At 31.0% G+C, this 21344-nt stretch overlaps 1 protein-coding gene across 1 annotated transcript; it reads right to left on the bottom strand.

Moving 5' to 3' along the window:
• Positions 1 to 9102: 9102 nt before the first annotated feature.
• LOC114393656 (E3 ubiquitin-protein ligase XBAT32-like) lies at positions 9103 to 15038 on the bottom strand. Its single transcript, XM_028355033.1, has 10 exons — positions 13760 to 15038; positions 13616 to 13675; positions 13428 to 13499; positions 13156 to 13325; positions 12905 to 13065; positions 12056 to 12114; positions 11892 to 11938; positions 11236 to 11376; positions 10428 to 10516; positions 9103 to 9881 (listed from the first exon to the last, which is right to left on the bottom strand). Exons 1-10 carry the CDS (start codon positions 13952 to 13954, stop codon positions 9343 to 9345), a joined length of 1533 nt encoding a protein of 510 aa, XP_028210834.1. The 5' UTR covers positions 13955 to 15038; the 3' UTR covers positions 9103 to 9342.
• Between the last annotated feature and the right edge of the window lie 6306 nt (positions 15039 to 21344).

The raw sequence follows: 21344 nt of genomic DNA, 5'->3' as shown, positions 1-21344 counted from the left end.
AACTGAATACCCATAAACGAAAAAAAAAGGTATTTTTAGCCTTTGAGTGTCCTGGCAAAAACACTGAGTGCTCCAAGCAAATGCCATTACTCGGGTTTCGGATAATTAATAAGCCCAATTACTAATTATTTTTTATAAGGGGTGCTTGTTGTGTTGACAAAAAATAAATGCTTGTTATAGAGTTCAGCATTTTGACAAACAAAAATGCTATAAAGTTCAGCATGGACAATGCTAACACGTTAGACCATAAAATATGAAAAAATAAAGTAGAATTCGGTGAGTGAGGTGGCATTTGTGAATTATGACTCATGATCCCGTGTATTGCTTGAAAAATGTACTTGTTTTTATTTCGGTTTCATCTTGCAGCTAAATGAATTTTGAATAATCAAATAAACTTTTCCAGGATTAACAAACACACCAAAAATATATATTGCACATAACAAACCTTGAAACTCCTCACACATCGAGTCTGTGAAGGAGGATGTAAATTCAATTCATGTAAAATATATCTTTAAAAGCAATGTGATTAAGATTCAAATCAATAGTTAGTCTTACAATCAATTCAAAAGATCGAAATTTAGGTGAATATGTCAAAATCTTACCAAAAAGTTAAAGATTATAATCACAATGGTTGAGGAGGAAAAAATAATGACTACCAGCTAAAGGAAAGAAACCTAGTTAAGACTTGAAAATAAAGGAAATTTAATGGCGAGCTTCTTTACTTTTACTTTTTTAAAAATATTTAGTATGAAAATATTATTGATGTATTGATTTAGTCACAACTTATTAACTCATGTCTCATGTAGTCACACAAGGAGATAAAACTTGGGTGTGACAAAAAATAATTAAAGATAAAAACTCTAAATAATTTATACTTTTTGTTTGTCATTGTAATTATTATAATTGTAGTTACATACATGTATGTGCGGGTATGAAGCAGAGTAGGTACTAAAATTTCCACACACGTACTTCTCCTCATCAAATTTTGTGGGTAGTTACTCATATTCGTATCCTTACCCATTAAGTGAATGACTACCCTACCAATTATAGACAAGTTTTGTGATTAACCATTGAATCTATTGAGTCCATATTCTCTCTAGCCTCTCCATCGACACTCTTCTTCTTTATCTAAAAATTAAAATCTGAGTGTGTGTTAGGGTTTCGGGTGTCATAGCTTTCAAAGCATTCCAAAGAAGAAGTAAGTGTCTTGTTAGATCGGCTCAAATTGATATTTAAGCATTTTCAATGTGAAAAGAAATATACTATCAATCATCCCCATTATATTGTTTGCCTCCCTTGATTACTTGTATAATTACAAATTAATGGTTTAGATGTGAGCTATATCTGTTGATCGGAGCAGTAGAAGATCCAAGCTAAATATGTAGTCACACAAAGAGCTAAAGCTTGAGTGTGACAACAAAAAAAGTTGTAAAATATTCATATCTGCTTCCATTTCTCTCAAATTTTGCATGCAATTACTTGTACTAATTCGTAACCTTATTCATTAAATAAATAATTATCCCATTAATCAAATATAATTTTTGTATGTACTTATTGAATCTAAATATCAAGCCAAGATCATCTTCCGCCACTCCAAAAATATTTCCCTTCATCCAAAATATCAACCATTTTACTATTATTTAGAATATTCGTGGGCATTAATTCTAGCTAAACTGATGAGGGGAGGAAATGTCGGTGAAGAGGATCAGGCTAAAATGAAAATCTATCCCCTTTACATATCAATATGCAATTAGTCAAACAAACAAACGTTACTTGCGAACACGGCAAAGTGTTGCCAACATAGCCAACAGTGTTGTCCTTTACTTTTCAATGCACGGCTGTAGTAGATTATACTGTATTCTATTCGTCTTAACCAATATATATAACTGAGTTTTTTGGAAACATTCTGAGTTTGATTTAGTAAAATATATTCTTAGAGGATCTTAAAAGAGAAATAAAAAAACTTGAAATGTAATTTAATTTCACATGGTTAATTTTATAATCAATTAAAAAATCAAGTTTTTGTGAGGATATCTCGTTTTCCATTAGGATTGACCAAAAATATATTATATTCATCCTACCTACACATAGAACCTCTCCTATATCCCTATTCTAGCACCAATACGGCAAAACAAAAAAAGCACCAATCAATATCCGTTGCAATGTTTTGTTTTCCATCATACATCAATTAGTCATTGCCTAGCCAGCTCGTGAATTGATTCCTTCCGTTATCGATGAAGAAATAATAAATAAAACAGTTGAACGCCCACCCACCCCTGTTTTCCAATAAATTCTTTAATTTGGTATCGTCCCCTGCCACTGCCCGCAGCTACCACAATCACGATGCCCTTTACGTGTAACCATAGCGGTGAATAGCAGCAAGATTTGGGGGAAAATTTTTGAGAATTTAGGTAAACTTTTGTAAAACAAATTTAAATTTGATTTATAAACTTGTAATAGTTGATTTTATGTAAAAATAATAATAAATATTTATAAATAACATATGAAATAATATAATAAAATAAAATAATAAATTATAAAATTTACAATATTTAAATAATCAAGTATAATAATATATTATTATTAGATAATAACCTACCAACATTATAATAATAACAACATATTCCCATAGAAGATTTGATATTATTAAAAAATAAAATTTTACACATAAATCAACTCATAAAAATTAAATAAACTTATAAATTTATAAAAATTCACAAATTAACTTGATAGTTTAATAACGATTAAAAAAACATTTATGGGTAACCTGAGAATAGCAGAGTCTCAAGACAATGATCAACATTCACACATGCGAGTAGCACGGACACGGGAAATTATAAGTGCGCATCAGCAGCAGCACAGCATCGATGTCTTGCACTTGCAACAATTTTTTTTTTCTTTTTTGGTTTAATCCTAGAATATTTTTATTTTCATGCAAGTAACTTTCACGAATTGTGAAAATTTATTTATTTAAATATTGAATTTTCAGTTTTTATAATTTTAAGCAATTAATTGTTTTATTTAAAATTAGTAATTTAAAACATCTTCTTAAATAAACTTCACTACAGGCTTGGAATAAAGTCTATTGGATAGTTACAGTTGAGAGTATAAATTAATTGATTAGGGTCGTTCGATAGGATTAAAAGAAATACAAAAAAAATGAATTAAGAAAAAAAATTAAATTAAAATAAAATATAAAAATATGAGTTTCATGTCATTTTATTATTTAATTCTCTTTTTTCTCTCACTTTCCCCTCAAACAAACATATTAAATCTTAAGTATACAAATGTGTTAAACATTAAAAAAATAAGCTTTATCATCTCAAATTATTTTACTCAATTCAAATAGATAATCTAACTTGAAAAATACATATATACAAAGAACGAATCTTACGGATATTCAATATAATTTTTGTTCACATTTTTTCTTTCATAAAATTCAGTAAAACAACTTCACAGGTCACATATACATGCTTCTGTTCGTTTCTAGAGAAAGAAAAAAAGAAGAAGAAGAAGAAGAAAGAAAACAACAATAAAATAAAATGAAATTTATACTTTTATCTTTTATTTGATATGATTTGATTTTTATTTCTTTTGATTCTATGGATGGATACTAAGTGAGATTTATAGAGAAAGATCGAGAGAAATGGTTAGAATTAGTGTAAAGAAGCAGCGACAGTAGGTCTATTGATAGATGAAAGAAGAAGGGGTTTGGGGCCGGCGTTGGAAAGGGCTGCCATGTTCATATGCTTTGTCTTACGTAGGCGGCTGCAACGATTGAAGGAGAAAAAGAAAGGACGACTCTGAGAAACACTGATGAATTGACTATGTGTTGTCCCATCAGTATCACTAGCTGTTATTATTATATCGCTCTAAGATATTTAGAAGGAAGGAAGAGTGAATATTAATGTAATATCCCTTTATATATGATAATGATATATATATATATATACTATATACTATGCATGTCATAATTATGAAGAGAAGCATTTGTCCGATGGGTAGGTTAGGCGTTGTGCGTGGGACGGATTACTCTCCTCCAGTCTCTTCAATAATGGAGCGTTCTAACAATTCAATTCAAGCTAAGGTTTTCACATGCATGCTGTCACCGCTGGAATAATTCGTCCTTTCCCATTTACGAATGTTCGCCATCTTTAACCATATTCCTTAGAATTCAGAATGGCTCCCACAGCTGTAACACTTATTTTATCATCAGAAAGATAGCAACGCAAGATATAGTCCTATACTAATATATATAGTAAACTCTCTCTTTTTTTGACAGATAATATAGTAAACTCTTGTTTAAAGAAAAAAATGAGTTCACTTATAAACAACTTAATTACATTATGGGCTATCTGTAGAATTAATTTTAAACCGTTTAATAAATTTAAACTGAATATGTATATTCAAATATGCATTTTCAGTATAAAAAAAATAAAAGAATTAATTTTATATCTTTAAAACGAATAAAAACTTACACATACATGAAGTTGCACGCGAATGCCGGATATGCAATTAATCAAATTTTTATAATTTTTCATCGTATAATTAAATTTGAACCACAATGCAATTAATTCAAGTCTTTGAAATGTTACTGCATTAAAATGTTCAGAGTAAAAAAAAAATATTTATAAACCGTGATAAAGAAATTCGTGTACAAGGAAAAGAAAAAATAGCAAAGCATGTCCTTAAATTGGTAGTCGGAAAACGCTACCTCTTACACCTAACAGGCATGAAACGTGTGGTGGCATTTGATGGGAAAGAACAAAGTGGAAAGATGAAAATAGAAATTCAAAATCAACTAGAAAAGAAGAGAAAGCCCCATGCAGAGGTAACCAGCTTTGCGTGCAAAGCCGTGTCATGTTTTTTCCTCACCCATTCCCCCATTTTTTCCTAAATATATAAATATATAATTATATATCTACCAAAATCGTAATTTTATATTTTTATTGGTATTTTTTATTTTCCTTGAAAATTCTTAAATCGTGATTAGAGTGAAAATTAAGAAATCAAATTTGGCTCAAATCCTGGTTGAATTTTTTTCAAATGTTAGTAGTGATTTTTTTTTTAAAATATCTCCTCTCATAAACTAATTTTAAAAAATTGGAAAATAGAAATTAAAGTGGTAGAATGGTAAAATGCAAACACTATCAAATAGAACGCTAATAATAACATGCTAGAAGCTTATAAAAAAAAAATAACATGCTAGAACTCTTACATATGTCCACCCAAAAGAAATTAGTTGCTGTCTTGAAATAATTTTTTTCTTCAAAACAAAATATTTTCACATGTTACAGCTGAATGCGAGACTTCACAGCAACTTTGTACCTGAACAAAACAAACTGTTAATATTTTGGTTAAATGTGAGACAAAGAAACTTCTTGTTAATTCGAAAATTTTATATAATGTTTTATAATGAATTGACTATTTTAATAAGAGTTAAACTAAAAATACAACACCAACATGAAGAAAAATATCCACCTTATGTGTTTATGGATCTCCAATAAAAATTAATCATCATTCCATAAGGATTACTTCATTCAAAAATCATAATAAAAAAATTAAAAACACGGCTATATTTTTTTAAATTAAATTTATGAATTCAAAACCGTTTAAAATCTAAGTTTATAATGCACTCACCCATGTACATCTTGGACGGAACAAAAGCGAAGCCCCATGGAGTTATCATTGTATGACCTCTGCATGTTATCAGGTTCTGAGGTTCGTGCTTTATAAAGCTTATGCCGTTACATGCAGTGAGATTTCAATGTACATTTATGTTAATGCAGTGTTCTGGACTTCTGGCTGCTGAAAACTCCAAGTTGATGCATCAGGATGCTTGCAAATCCTTTAAGAGAATGAGGTCATCTCATCTGTATAAAAGTCATTGTGGGAAGTAAAAGCTCTGAAACCGATGTATTATATCAACTTCTTTCTCATCTATAATGACTAAATTATTGGTTCAAAATATATACAGCCTTTGAGTATTCCTCGGCCAAAAGGCAGACTTTATTTTTGGAGATACGAGTTTTTTTCTCAAATGTTTTTAATATATACAGACGATGATTAAACCTTTAATCACATATTTACCAAACACAATTATGTGTCAACTATACCGTATCATGTTAATTGGTAAATATATAACTTATCAAACACTAACAGTATTACAATAATGTGTACACATGGTCTTATGTGAGTTGCCTATTACAACATTTTTTTTAATCATGTTATTAATGAAAATATATTTTGAAAATTAATTAACTGAATCCATAACTGATTATTAATCTAAAAAATCTAACTAATCACGTATAGTACTAAAGTATGTTTTGAAAATTATATTAACTGAATCCAAATAACAATTCAATTTGAATATGTCTACAACAAACGTACAAAAGTTATTTCTTGATTTGTGCGAGAATGCATGCATCATGCATGGCATGCAAACTAGGTCAATACTATTATTCGTCCTATATATTTGTACACATATATTTATCTCTTATGGTTGTCGACAACGAACTATTAAAAATGTTTAATTAACAATATATCAATACTTGCCACTTATGATAAAAAGAAAAATATACTTAATTACCACTAGGTATGACAATGGGCCCAAATCCGTGGGCCCACCTCGATTTTGATGAAAAAAAATTTGAATTGATTAAGGTCGAAATCAAATTTAGGTTTTTCTCAACAAACAAAGTAAGATTCGGGATCAAGAATAAGATTATTAATATTCGATCCGAACTCATCCCCAAACACGCTATACTAATAATTAATTTATAAAAATATCATTACATATATATAACACATTAAAATATAAAATTATTGGATTGAATTTTATGTTGTCATGTATAATCTAAAAATATGTTATGATTGATATTTAAAATTATATTTTTCATTCTATGTAAAATTACATTTTTTTTAGAATTTTATAAATATATTGGAGGCGGGACGAGATACGAAAAACCCGACCCATCAAAGACGGAATGAGAGATAAATTTATATTCCCATTAGGTTTGAGGACAATGGTTAGGAGAGAAATATAAAACTCAAGAACTATAATTAATTAGTGGTAGTTAAATAATTGAATATACCTAAATTGATTTGATATTTGATTAGTGAAGATAGCATGTGAGGTGATTTGTTGGGAATAGTGTATAAAACTGTAAATAGTAGTATTTTTTTTCCTAATATAGAACCTTAAATAATATTTGACATGTGAATAAAAAGGAAAGGAAGGAAAAAAATGGAGATATAATAAATAAAAAAGTAAAGGTAAAAATTAGTCGATTGGACGAAGAGGGTGTCTTTTTTTTTTTTCTGTTAATTTTTATCTTGTCATCAGAGTTGGCACTGGGCCGTATATATGTTTGATTGATATTCACTTTTACCCTGTGAGAGAATTGATTGCAGGCCCCATACTATTTTTAACTTGTTTCCCTTCATTGGAAATTTGAGTCCGAATTCCCATGCTTCGTATATATGCCTTTTGAATTTACGTGACTGAGGAGGTAAAAGATTAGAGAACAGAAGATTGAGGCAGAGAAATATGGTTAAGTCACGTTGCTTGTCACTGCACTGTACTTTATCCTTTCTTCTCTCAAACCAAGACTTCTCGCTGTGAGGGATCAGAGAAAGACAGAGCTAGAGCAAGGAAAAAAAAAGGGTTTTTTTAATAAATCCCATTAATTCACAGTTTTTTGGGTCTACTAACCTCTTCCTTTTTCTTCAAACTTCACTGAAACAACAACGTTTTTGGAATGTCAGTAGTCCACTATTGTCATTTATTTCTCATTCTCTTTTCACTATATAAACTCCATCAATCTTCTCATCACCATGCAATGCACCCCCCACTTGCCCTTTTATATCATATCACAGCTACGCCTATAAACATCACCTTGTTGTCGTTACGTAACATTTTGTTACAAACTTGTCACTTCTTTCTTAATATGCTCTTCCTCCTAACTGCTCAAGAATCTCTCACAAATGGCATCAAGCATCTCCTCCTACTACCGTCTCGGTGCAGTGCAACGAGATTCCTTGGTGTTCTCTACTGCACCATATGGAGAATGAAGCTTGTAATAGGGTTTTGACTTTTGATGGCGATATCCTGATTGAGCTTTTTTTTTTCAGTTTTTCATTTTGATCTTCTCTTTGTTGGTTTATTTTCTTTGCTTATCTTTTTCTTGATCTTGCAAGACTTTTTTATCTTTATTTATTTAGTATAATCACTATTTTTCTTCTTTTTAGGTTAAGTTTTTCTTCTCATCATGGTAGTCACTCCCATCTTAATAAATTTTAGTTATTCCTCCTGAGCTTTAATCAAGTGATTTGGTGATATTTCCGTGTAATCGTTGTCATTATATATATGACGATGTTATAAAATTTGCAGATAGATCTCTCTCTTATGATCCTTCTTTTGTTTATGTTGTTTTACATTTTACGTTTGAGCAGAAGCTGCACTATCTAAATAACGCACATACATGATCGCTTGTTAATTAAGAACAGTTTTTCCATTGATATTCACGTACATAATATTCAACTTGTTACTGTAAATCATATTTCTAATTGTCTACAAGCACAGAAGAAAGCATTATTGTATAATATGTTTCTGTGATGAAATGAGTACGGTCTTGTAATAACTTGTTTGAGGACGGGTAATACAATGAACGGAAATAAGTAGAAAAACATAAAGACATACGTGAAGAAAGTCAGAACTCGAGTAAGGTAAACTGGAAACATCCTGTGCTTATTTCGATCTATTTAGCTTTTATGTTATTTAGGATGCAATTTCTGCGTAAAGAGGCTAACCAACGGTGGTAGTAATAAATATCTGCACGTGGGCTTGTGGGTCCAATTGTTGCCCATAATTACTAAGCCCTGCTGGCACAGATTTATTGTTTTACTGAAAACTGAATTCAGGCATCAATGCTGTGTTTAGGTTCTGAGCTTCTGAGTTCTGATCCCTTTGCCAACTTTAATGAAATTGTGACGTACACCTAACATCGTCACCCGTGGCTTTCTCCATGTGCAAAGACCATTAGTCTTTGGTCCAATTTTCAAGCAGACCGTATGATATACTATTGATCACAAACCGTGGGATTTTTCTTTAAATAGTTTACAGGTTTGCTATTGATAATTATGTAAGTCACGAATTTCACATTGAGCAGTTTGCATTTACAAGCACCAAACATGAATCTTGCAAAAATTGTGTTGTGAAATATGTTGCCAAAAAAGAAATTTAATTGGGCTTTGGTATTTACAGTCAATGTAGTGAACAGTGGATGATATTTGGAATCACGAGTATAATATAACAAGGATGATGAAAAGAGCAAAATGTAATCAGCATCTATTGCCACCTGTGGCAACAGATTGATTGAGGGAACAAAACCATGATGACTTCCTTCTTTCTGTTTGAGAAGATGAACGTCTGAAAGTGGAACCAGAACACCTTCCCAAGTGGTTCCTAACGTTTCTGCTCACAGTGCAAGGGACTAAGGAGGGGCTAACATCTGCTCCCAAGCAAAGGCTGGGGTTCATTCTGAATGAGGGGAACCCTTGGCAACTCATGGAGCGAAATGATCTTGATGGGGAAGAACTTTTGGATCCACGAGAAGAAGTTGGTTTGCAAAATGGGGTGGTCATGTCACTGGAATCTCCCAAGACCTCACTTGAACATGTGCATAATGTTAGGGACAAGTTTGATGTCCTTTGCATTTCCTTATGTAAAGGCCTGGCGTCTGGAAGCTTCACAAATGAGACTATGCCGTGCCTGCAGAGAGGGCAAGCAATTGAACCTGGGGGGCCTGTTGTGGTTGTTGAGGTAGAGTTTGTAGAACAAAGATACATGGCACATTGTGTGCAGAACTCGTGATCACAACCTGCATGCATCACCATTAGATGTATGGATTTATGCATGAAACCACAAAACATTAACTCGAGGCTAGCAATTACTGATCTAACATCACAAGCATCCTAAGGGACTAGGGTCATGGCTTTTATCTGTTTCTAATTTCTATAATAGCACATTGGAACACACCATCCAAACTGTAGTATTGAATTCATGAGTACACACAATTGCAACCCGTATAAAGTGAACCATTATTTATCATTTCTAGGAGCTACCACTTATAAAATCCAAAAAACCATATCGAAGATTGTTGTTTATACATATAAACGTGTTAGTTAAGATTAAAAGACTATAAACTAAAACTAGAACATTTTGAGAATATGGCCTTTCATGTCTGGTAATTACGTTATGTTTCCTACAAAATAATATTGTTCCACAGCAAAAATTTAACCATAACACTAACCTTTTGCTCAAAAAAGGCTCAATCATTCTCTACAATTGCATACCATACGTGCAGCATTTATGCTAAACAAAATACATACGTTTGTTTGTCAATTTAAGAGGAGTATATATATACCTTCTACAGCAACCATACATTTCCTTTCCAAACAAACAGCGCATGGATCTAAGCATGGTGCTAAATCACTTGTCCTCCATCCACATTCTCTGTCAAGGTTGATCACAACAGAAACGAAAAGCGGGGAGGAGCAACATTAAAAATAATTTGAATACACCACAATTTCAAGTTTTGATACAAGTTTATGCTAATTTTGCTATGTAATCTCAAGATGTGGCATTTGCTGTGGAAAAATGTATACACAAGTATTGGTAGTGTGCCTACTTTCATGGAATGAATAACTTGATAATTACACAAAATAAGCTAATTTGTTGTAAGAACAAGATAAGGCTAGATTGTTTGATAGAGCACTCAAGAAAAAATTTGACCAAATATATCCCTATTTGGTGTATACTACAACAAGATCAAAGCAAGTTTCCCAGTGATGTCAATGATAATGGATGTCAAAATTAAATTAATGAACTGAAAAACACTTAACGTGTGTACTTAGAAACATAATGATATAACAAACCATCAATGAAATATAAATTCCTTCCATAAATACTGTTGAAAAATCAGGCTAGACACCGCATTCAAAGCATGATAAGACAAATCCATCTGCTAGTTGATTTGAAGTCAGGGCAGACTGGACAAATTAATGGAAAGAATTGTGCTTATGAAAATAAATTGATGCTAATTTCTAGGAAAGCATAAATTTTCAATTGGTTCTCCCAATGAGGAGCAAAGGAGATAGCACCAAATATATTACACACGCCCTGATAGGAAGAAATTGGTTGAATTGATAAGAGGATAGGACTGACACACTTACCTAGCAATTCTCACAATGCTCATAAGTGGAAGAGATATATATGGAGAAGGAAGAACTTGTAAGGGGTCTTCTGGAGGTGTTTTTAAGATGTCCTCAAGCCAGTCTCTACGCCACGAACGAGCAACCATCAAGGGGGTCCATCTTCAAAACAAAAATCATAGGGGTAAACCCAAATGTTTTAAACCCATCAAAGACATGCAAGTTTTAGACAACATCAATCTCAAGTTGCTTTGTTCAAATTCAACATAGCATTACCGGCACTATACTTTTGAGTTTTGACGGTTCAATTGATTTTTATTGCGATTAGAGAGCAGAGACCAAAGGATTCTTGAAAAGATTACAGCCAGAGAACACTATGATCCTCAATTCAAGTTGTAATGAAAAAACAACAAGCATATGAGACGAATTTTTATTGCATGTCAAACAGATAATACTACATACAATTCCTAATATAGTGATGGAGATGGCATTTAAACTTCAAGGTGATAAGCTATGCAATACTCCAATTATTAATATCAAAGACAAAAAAAAGGATATGAGACGAATTTTTACAGCACAACTTCATATAAAAGCCTAGATATTTATATCTACCATGCCAGGCAATTAGTAGGATAAAGTCATCACACATCAAAAGTAACAGACATGTAGATACCTACCCATTTGCATTCTCAGCAGTCAGATTGGCACCCTTGGCAATCAACAGCTGAACCAAACAATAACACAAAAAAAAAAGGAACTTCAATATGCTGACAAGCAGGAAGAGTAATATACTTTCAGTAGCAAAAGTATAGTTTTCTTCGAAAGGAAAATAGATACACACTTGACAGCATTGTTGATTTCCACCACATGCAGCATAATGGAGTGGAGTGCTTCCAGAACCTGCAAACAAGTATAGACAAACAGTTATTAGAGGTGAAACTAATTAAATTAGCCCAAAGTTACCAGACGCAATATGTTCAAATTTCTTAATATCTTTTAATCTGTGTTATAGTTTATAAGTGTACTCTGCACAAGGGAGGTCAACTTTAAACATGAACACTTGATGGGCGAATAGCAATTGAATTTTCTCCTATATAGTAGAAGTAAGGAACATCTAGCCCAAATCTCTAGATGATAGAATTTGATAAATGTATGTATATTCGATACTGGTGAGGTTTAAAAAGAGATGGAAGAACACTAAGGCTAAGCTTAAAAGATAAAGAGGAAAATAATGTGGAAGATATGGAAAGCTTTTGATTTACAATCTATGGTCCTTGCATAGAAAGCGAGTAAAATATAATTTCAGCTCACTTTGAAGCTATAGGAGAGGTCATGAGTTTTGGAATTAGAATGTAAGTGCGTTGTAGTTTAGTTTCAAATTTTTGTGGTACCTTTCAATATAAAGTTTTCACTTGCTCATTTTCAGTTCAACCAAGCAAATCGTATATGTATTCAAGAAACGAGAAATGGAAACGTTGAAATTTAAGTGAGAAATTACCTGGCTATGTAGGTTTCATAACAAACCAAAAAATTGAAGCAAAAAAATAGAGAATAGGGAGGAACAGGAACGGGTATGAAATCAATCAGCAGATAATAGAAATGCCAATCTACTTATTCATAAATGCGGACTTTCCAAAGCAAATATTTGACATCATTTTATCGCATGAACTAGAAAATGCTAAACAATTACCAATTAAGTCAATGGTAGTTCCATCCTCCACAGTAACCTCAGACACAGAAGCTCCCAAGTCCAAGAGTAATTGCACACTTTCAGCATGCCCATTTAATACTGCCATATGCAGAGCAGTGATGCCTCCATCAGCAGTTCTGTTAATCACCTCGCAGAGTCCACTTTGTATGCAAGCAACCATTTAAAGACAAAATTAACACATTGCCACAGCGGAAGAATGCAAAAGGACCTTTGAGTGACAGACAGAGTACCTTTGATCAAATTCTGAGATTGATTTATGATCACCTGTCTGTAATGCATTCCAAAAGTTAGGGACGCTAGGTATATAGTCTGCGAGGATGAGTCGAATGCACCGGGTATGGCCATTCAAAGCAGCCAAGTGAAGGACAGTACCTCCATTTAGGTAATCAGCTTTATGGATCTGCAATGCAATTCAATTTAACAGACAATGTTTTACAACTCAAGAATTTATCTGATTGCTATCAAAATATACAACAAAAATTGTTGTTAGTAACGATCATACATTGGCATTAAATATAATCAGGGTCTGAACCACCTCCCAGTGACCATGTTGACAAGCTTGCATCAATGCAGTCTGTTAATGGTAAAAAGTTTGAAAAGTAAGTAAAAGAAATGGCCCTTTCATGTGACATGCATGTAGATACTGTGAATTGAATTTTAGAGACATTCAAACAAAACAACATGGATTACCTGACCGCGATAGTTCCTGAGATTGATATCAACTCCGGACTCAAGCAAGAGATTCACTATCTACATCAACGCAAAAGACAAGGTATATTTTGAAAAGAATTGCAAAACATGATACAAGGAGATGGAGTGCATTGAATCAATTACCTCATGGTGGCCATGAGCTGCAGAATAATGCAAAGGGGAATTGCGAACTCCGAATGTGGAATACCTAGCAAGACGAGGGTTATATTCCAACAAGGCCTTGGCCTCTTGAATATCCCCATCTCTTGCTGCAGAAACTAGGCGCTCACCGGATGCAGAACATCCAAAAGAATTTCCCACAATGCTCAGAAACTTCATGTCCCTTAGAAATCACGACAAAAAACACAATTGACTAAACTATTCAGGAATTTCGAAGCAGGGGTCCCTTCACAGCCTCATCAAAAGGCCTCAAATTCCCTTTTGGACAAACACCCCCGACATGAAGTCATCAAATCTTGAACAATCCGAAAATTCTGAAATAATAAAAAGGTTTGTTGGACAGATCGTGTTCTCTGTCAAATGGATCATTGCATTCACCAAAACAACCAACAACAACTAAATCAAATTTTCTCAAGCATCGCAAGGAATTGGTTGTAACAGTCAAAGCCCCACATGATTTTCGAGAGAGATGGAAAACAGGTTCCGGAAGTTTTGTCCAGAACTCTTCAACTCTGCGCAACCAATGAATTGCCAACTCTCAAACTGTTAATTTAAATATTAAAAATAATTTTTTTTTACAGATTCGTTCAACTCTTCGTGAACTTCGAGAAACCGAACAACAAAACAAAAATATTATTCTACGGTACATACAAAAAAAAAATTCTTTGTACCTTGGGAAAAATCTCTATTCTATTTCAATTTGCCAAGCTGATACTGTGAACCTGACAGACACCAATTTTCTACTATTCCTTTCAAACAATCATTTGAGGAATAACCATTTGCCATTAATCACCTTCCAAATTACACAACCCACATAAGCATGAAAATCCCACAACCTTAACCTCGGAAGGATGAAAACCCGGAAGGGCAATATGTGGTTTTCTGGGAGAGGATTGATCGCATCAAACCTCCACCATCAGCCCCCAACAGATGCAAAACCAATTACAACGATGAAAACGGGAAAAGATATTTCTTTTGCTTAAACTGGCAATTTGCTAAAAATAATGCCTAAGAAGATAGATAGATGGAATATCCAAAAGGGTGACAGATGTAATTGGAAAAGGCAAGTTTCAGCTTCTTGAGGCAACAACAAAAGGCGTGTCACCATGATTGGATATTATTAATGAGTCAACTTGGTAGTTGTGTCGTTTCTTTCGTTGTCCCCTCCCTTTGCGGTGGAAGAATTAGAATTCCTTATAACTGTTTGCTCTATCAAACACCACACACAGATCGAGGCCTCAAAGGTGGTACTACTTTTTACCCAGGGGTCAAACACCTATCTTAATTACATGAAATATTATTAACACCGAATTGATTGTGTTTTGATTTAATTACATGTGGAATATTATTACTAATTGATTGCCCATTTGGGAGAGAATGTCCAATTTAAGTGAGGAATAATTTAGTTTGTTAGATAAATATAGCGAGAAGTGGGGAAAATGAAAACAGATGCAAAGCTAAAAATAGTTGACAGCGAGAAGAAGGTCCAACAATCGAAATAAATAACTATCAAGTGTTTGAATGAATTGGTGTCACATTATTTTAATTTAATTAATTAGAATATTTTAATGGGTGTAATTTAAGTAATTTATTTTAAATTATTTATCTTATATTAATTAGTTCCTACAATATTATATTTTAGTTAAGCAATTCATATATATTTTACTTCAATGATATACGATTTTAAGCAACTAATGAGTTAACTTCAGTAAAATAACAAAAAATTACTCATAAGCAATTAAAATTTAATTTTAAGCAACCCAACGTGATGACACGTAGATCATCTTTAATGTTACAAAAAGATTAATGGTGTCTAAAAAACACCAAAAGATTAGAATATCTATAATATATAATTATTTATATGAGTTACTTATTATAATTTTGTAAGTTTTACAAATTCATACTCTCTTGAGAAAAAAAACTTAGCAACTTTACTTAAAGTTAAGTAATTCATGTAAGCACATGCATTAAAGATGTTCTTATGTTAAATATTTAAAGAATTTCTTTTATAAAGCATAATAATATTATCATTTCGATGATGATTATTTTCAATATAAAATACATGTAATTTAGACGGAAAAAAATTCAACTTAATTACTTAACTTTAGCATTGACATTGGGTTCATCCTTTGGAAGGTTTTAGTATAATTATGCTTATGGCATGACAACATGAACAAATTGATAATAGCCCCAGGAAACAGGAGGCAAAAAGCGGTGGAGTGGCACCAATTTTGTGATACGAATGATGGGGTACTTAGGGCTGTAATGCGTTGTCTAACCCAATCGTGTCTAGACAGTTGGAATCTTTCTTGTTTCATTTTTATTGGCAATAACATAACAGCTACACCCACAATCACATAAATGAAAAAATTGATAGCCAGCCAGATTGGTCAATGAATATTAAGTGTCAAATTCACTAAAATAATGCTTTTAATAATTGTTAGTAAAAGTGAATTATACTCGAATTTAATCATTAATATATATGATATTATCATACTATATATATATATATATATATATATATATATATATATATATATACTTGATCAAAATAATAATAATTATATATATTTAAATATTTGTAAATATATAATCTAATAGTAATATTTACGTATTTATATTTTCAATAACGATCAAGTGTTTAAAATAAAGTGGAATTATAAAGTATTATCAATTAACTTTAAAATTGTATTCCTTGAAAACAAAATTGTATAATTTTTTGTAGATCTGATATACTTTGTCAAAATTTCAAATTCATGTGTCTATATATATATATATATATATATATATAGGATACTCCAAATAATTAATAAAATATTCATATTTGTTTAGAAAGATATAACATTGCCGTGTTGGCCTTCAAAGGATACGTGGTTGACAATGAAGTTTGAATTTTAGAATAAATAATATACAGTGTAAAGAATTTTTATGTTGCTATTTAATCATAAGTTATTGTTGGGATAAATTTTTAAAATTTATCATTATAATTATTTTAAAAGTTATATTAAAATTGATTTTTAATTTGTTAAAAAAATAATTTTTACATTAATAATATATGTCAATTAAATTCTAAATTTTATGTAAGTTTAATTAGAATACACTCGCAAGTTGCAACGTAACGTAATTATATTTTACAATATTATTTAATTATATCTCATCATAATAAATTTGTTTACTTTAAAATAAATATTTCCAAATTTATAAAAAGATAAATTTTTTTTATTAATTGACATTATAATTGTTTTTTTTTTTTACACTTTCACTACATGGCAGTGAACTCATTTTATATATTTTAAGTTGAAAGGAATATTAGTCCTTTCAAACAAACAACAACATTTGATTAAATAAAACTCAAACTTCCGTATTAGTCTGTTAACAGACATTAATTTAAAAAAAGAGTAACCTTTCATGTTTTCTGGAACGCCAACTTATAATAGCAACTTTCCTAGTTGTTCAAGTGAGCTTTAAAAACTAGAAGCAAAAGCTATCCTATCCTCCTGCTTAAACAACAGAAATAATGTCAGCAATGAATTTTATGCTTTAAAATACCCACGTGAGAATCTAAATTTTTTTATAAAAATCTTCTTTTCATGCTCTTCGATCAGTTCAATGTATTGAAAAGTATTGAAGAAATTTAATAAAAAATTCAAACTTGCACTCCACGACCTACCTTCTCTCCAGTGCTGCATCCCATTTGACTCTAGTTAAGTTAAATGAACACCATAAGACATTTTGTTTTTATATATATAAATTTTTCCTAAGACACACTTGGTCAACAACATCCAATAATGATTGAATAGTATTTACAACTTACAACATACTCCTAGTTACTTTTACATACTCAACTCAAGCATGAAAAATTGGTGCATGGGGATGGAAAGAGTCCACTCAATAAGAAACAAAATGATTGCGACCTCCATTATGCTCGAAGCGTGAAACCTTTCCAAGCATGACATGTGTCTATAGCTAAATCATCAGTAGCACATAGTAGCAAACTGCATTAGCATCAAAGTCCTAAAGGTCAGTTTAATCTCTCCCCTCTAAGTATGATTTTCAACCTACATAACCTACTTGGAAAACTATGACAAAGTGGTACTTGAATTAATGGCTTTTTGTTTTAATCAATTCAGATAAACTCGAGTGATCTAAAGTCTAAACTTGTTATATTTTAAAAAATAATATAAACGTAAAAACGGATATTTATGAGATTTCCTCTAAACAATAAAATATATTTGTGAGATTTGGGTATATCTCCTTCGGTAAAATACATTGTCATTAAATGATATATCATTGTTATGTTATGTTGTTATTTAATAATTTTAATTATTATTATCCGACTAATATATATTTAAAACATATATAGTCGGATCGTATCACCACTGATTTGGGGATATTATTTTTAAAAAAAATATATTTTCACAAACTATAAAAAAATCTATTTATCAAAAAATTCAGCTAATAAAAAAGTTAAAAACTAACGTCTCGTTCAACGTAACCTTAAAATACTGGCTTTTAGATTTTAATATTATGTTCAACAAGAAATTTCAATTATTTTCTAACAAAACATGATAAGAAATTTCAATTATTTTCTAACAAAACATGATAAGATTATGTTTAACAGACATTTCATTTAGTTTGTAACTTTGAAAATATAAAATAACATAAATGACACATTTAAGTTTTTATTCTCTTTTTATTTTTAAAATATTTATTTAATTTTTTATTATCCTTTTAAATGTGTCATTTTACATTTTTTTTAGTTACTTTAATCATTAATAAACCAAGTTTTAACTATCAATTAATTTTTTCAGCTTTTAATTTTTAGATTTTAACTAGTTTTTATCAATTATACCTTATATCTCTTAGATATTGAACCACTAAGATCCAACTAGTGGTTGAAGGTAGTATGTCAGTGTGATTATTGTAAAAAAAAAAAAAAAAAAACTCTCTTAGATATTGCAATTGTAGGAGCATTTTCTTCCCTTAATAGGAACATTAACTATCCGTGGCCCATGAGATATTTACTGAAGAAAAAAGTGTGAAATTGGCTTTCAAAAATGAACTTGAAGCGGATTTGATTTATGAAAAATCAAGGCACAATTTTATCTACGCCCGTTACCTACGTAGTTTCCGCGCCCATAAATTCTAGGAACATTGACTATATGGGCCTGTTTGTCCATAAAAGTATCAAGAGTGTTTTTATTCTGACCCAAAAAATTTTATTTACACCTCGCCTGTGCTTAATTTTTTTTGTTCTGAAAATACTCTTTTCACACAAATACATAACAAAATCATGTTAAGGTGAATTGAAAAACAAAATACACAACAAAAACATAATTTAATTGTGATATAAATTACTCTTTATTAAAATTTGAATGTATGATAACACAAGTTAGCCTTTTTAATTTTAATCAAATTAGTTATGATAAAAATTAATATCATACTTAATTCGATTACTTTTATAAATGATAACTTTTATCTAATTAACTTAATTTTAATTAAAGCAGATAATTTATATGACATTGACTACTGTTAAAAATGGTAAATTGTATGATAATTAACTTAGTTTCAATTTTAAACAATATATTTATATCACCGATATTGTCTGGCATATTTGATAAATCTCTTAAATATGTAATTACAGAGTTAATTCTTAATCTCTGCATATTAAAAAACATCTATTAAAACCATTGAGGGGCCAACTCTGATACTCTCGGATTAAAAAAACCAGATATTTATATTAGAGTTAACCGGATTAATTTTTAAAAAAGTAACTTAAATCTCTAATTTAATTTCAAATTTTTGGCACTGTTATTTTTTTTTGTGAATAAAAAGAAAAAAGAAGAGTGGGGATATAAAGTAATGCGTTGACAATTATCTAACTTTTTCTTTTGTTAATTTTACAAACGTAACCGAGAATGTAATATTGGAGAGGAAAAGTTTGCATACTGTTTTACATTGCAGCTAATTATGTTTATTTTTTATTTATGATTTTATGCACTAAAACAAAAAGAAACAAAAAAAATGATGTGACAGGAGGGGTTGACTTTGTCTTGGGATTTGGATGCACCTGGCTGGTTGTCTCACGCTGCGCTCTAGCAGATCCCGTCAGGCCCAGCCACACCACAACGGAAGCCTACATAACAGAAAACAAAACTCCAAGTCCAAACATTATTCTTTACTACCTAATAATATTATTAAAGTATCATAGGTATCTTAATTTATTTTAAAATATTTATCATTTTGAAAATTAAAAAAATATTATTGATTTTTACAATATTTTATTTATTAGTAAATCACTCAAATATTTAAACGAATCCATTATTTACATTTTAAATATTTTAGTATAAGTTTTTTTGTTAAAAATGTCTTACTGTTATAGTATTTTTTTTCAAAAAAATATATATTACTTTGAAAAATAAATAGCACGAGGCATAGAGAGTAAGTAAAAAAAACACATGAATCTGCCGGCACACGCGCATCAGCGTTCACATTCCCCTGTATTTGTAGGGTGTAGCTGCACGATACCCTTAAATTATGAATACACCCGTTGTCATCATCAGGGTTATTATTATATTTCACAGGGCATTGACTGGAGCTCGTGCATGCTAGTGTTCATTTGTTTTCCAAAGTTAGTTCCTTTTTGACTCAATTTGGTTTTCTTTGAGGCTAGCTATTCCTAATATTTGACAAATACACACATGGGACAACCAAGTAGTTAATAATTAGGAGCAAGCTTGACTAGATTAGTTAGCTCGAGGATCTTTCATCTCTGGCTCCAATTAATCCAAATATTGTTGATTTTAATTTATTCAACGATTTTGAAAGTTGTTTTTTTTTTCTAACGACCTATGATCACACTTTTATCTTTTTGTCGACTGATACCACAGACTTCCCAGCAAGTTGCAAATTTTTTTAGCCAAAAATATGTTGCAGTTGGATTGTAACATGTATAAAGTATTGAATATTGAAAGAACATCATATAGTTAATTCAGCGTTTTTCATCATCAAAAGGACTGATCAGTCACGTGTCCACACAGCATATTTTCATCATCAAATTCGTACGTAATTAACTGAATATAACCAAATGCGTTGAGCCAACTAGTGCCCATAAGACATATTGTACTGGTTCTTTCGTATGTGTGACTCAGCAACTACTTCAAATTCAATAATACTAAATATAATACCTAAATAACTAAATGAAGTGACCGGTGACATTACTCATGATTGTCTTATATATTTACACGATCCTAAAAGACTGAAATGTGCCATAGTCTAGAAAAACTCTTCTTCATCAGTCTGTTTCAGTCCTTGTCCAATAAGAAAGGAAGAAGATTAATTTAGATGAAGGTAGAGCGGCTCAAAATTATTGTACTTATAAATTATTTCTATGGGACATAACTTTTCTTATTTTGTTAATGTTTATACAATTGATGATACTATGATAGGCTTTCCGCCCTTAATTCCTCATACATGGCGCCAGCGACTCTTTTTTAATTTTTGATATACGACACGTTTTTTTTTTAATATAGTCTTGTGAAGTTATTTA

Source organism: Glycine soja, chromosome 17 (genome assembly GCF_004193775.1).
Source record: "Glycine soja cultivar W05 chromosome 17, ASM419377v2, whole genome shotgun sequence".
Lineage (NCBI taxonomy): Eukaryota > Viridiplantae > Streptophyta > Magnoliopsida > Fabales > Fabaceae > Glycine > Glycine soja.
Note: the sequence above shows the minus strand (reverse complement) of the source record. Positions and strands in the feature narration are given on the sequence as shown.

Coding starts and splice junctions, on each gene's coding strand:
- LOC114393656 (XM_028355033.1), bottom strand. CDS start 13,954: ATGAAGTTTCTGAGCATTGTGGGAAATTCTTTTGGATGTTCTGCATCC. Junction 13,326..13,427: donor TGATTATATTTAATGCCAAT/GTATGATCGTTA, acceptor ATTGCATTGCAG/ATCCATAAAGCTGATTACCT. Junction 11,377..11,891: donor ACTGCTGAGAATGCAAATGG/GTAGGTATCTAC, acceptor TTTGTTTTGAAG/ATGGACCCCCTTGATGGTTG.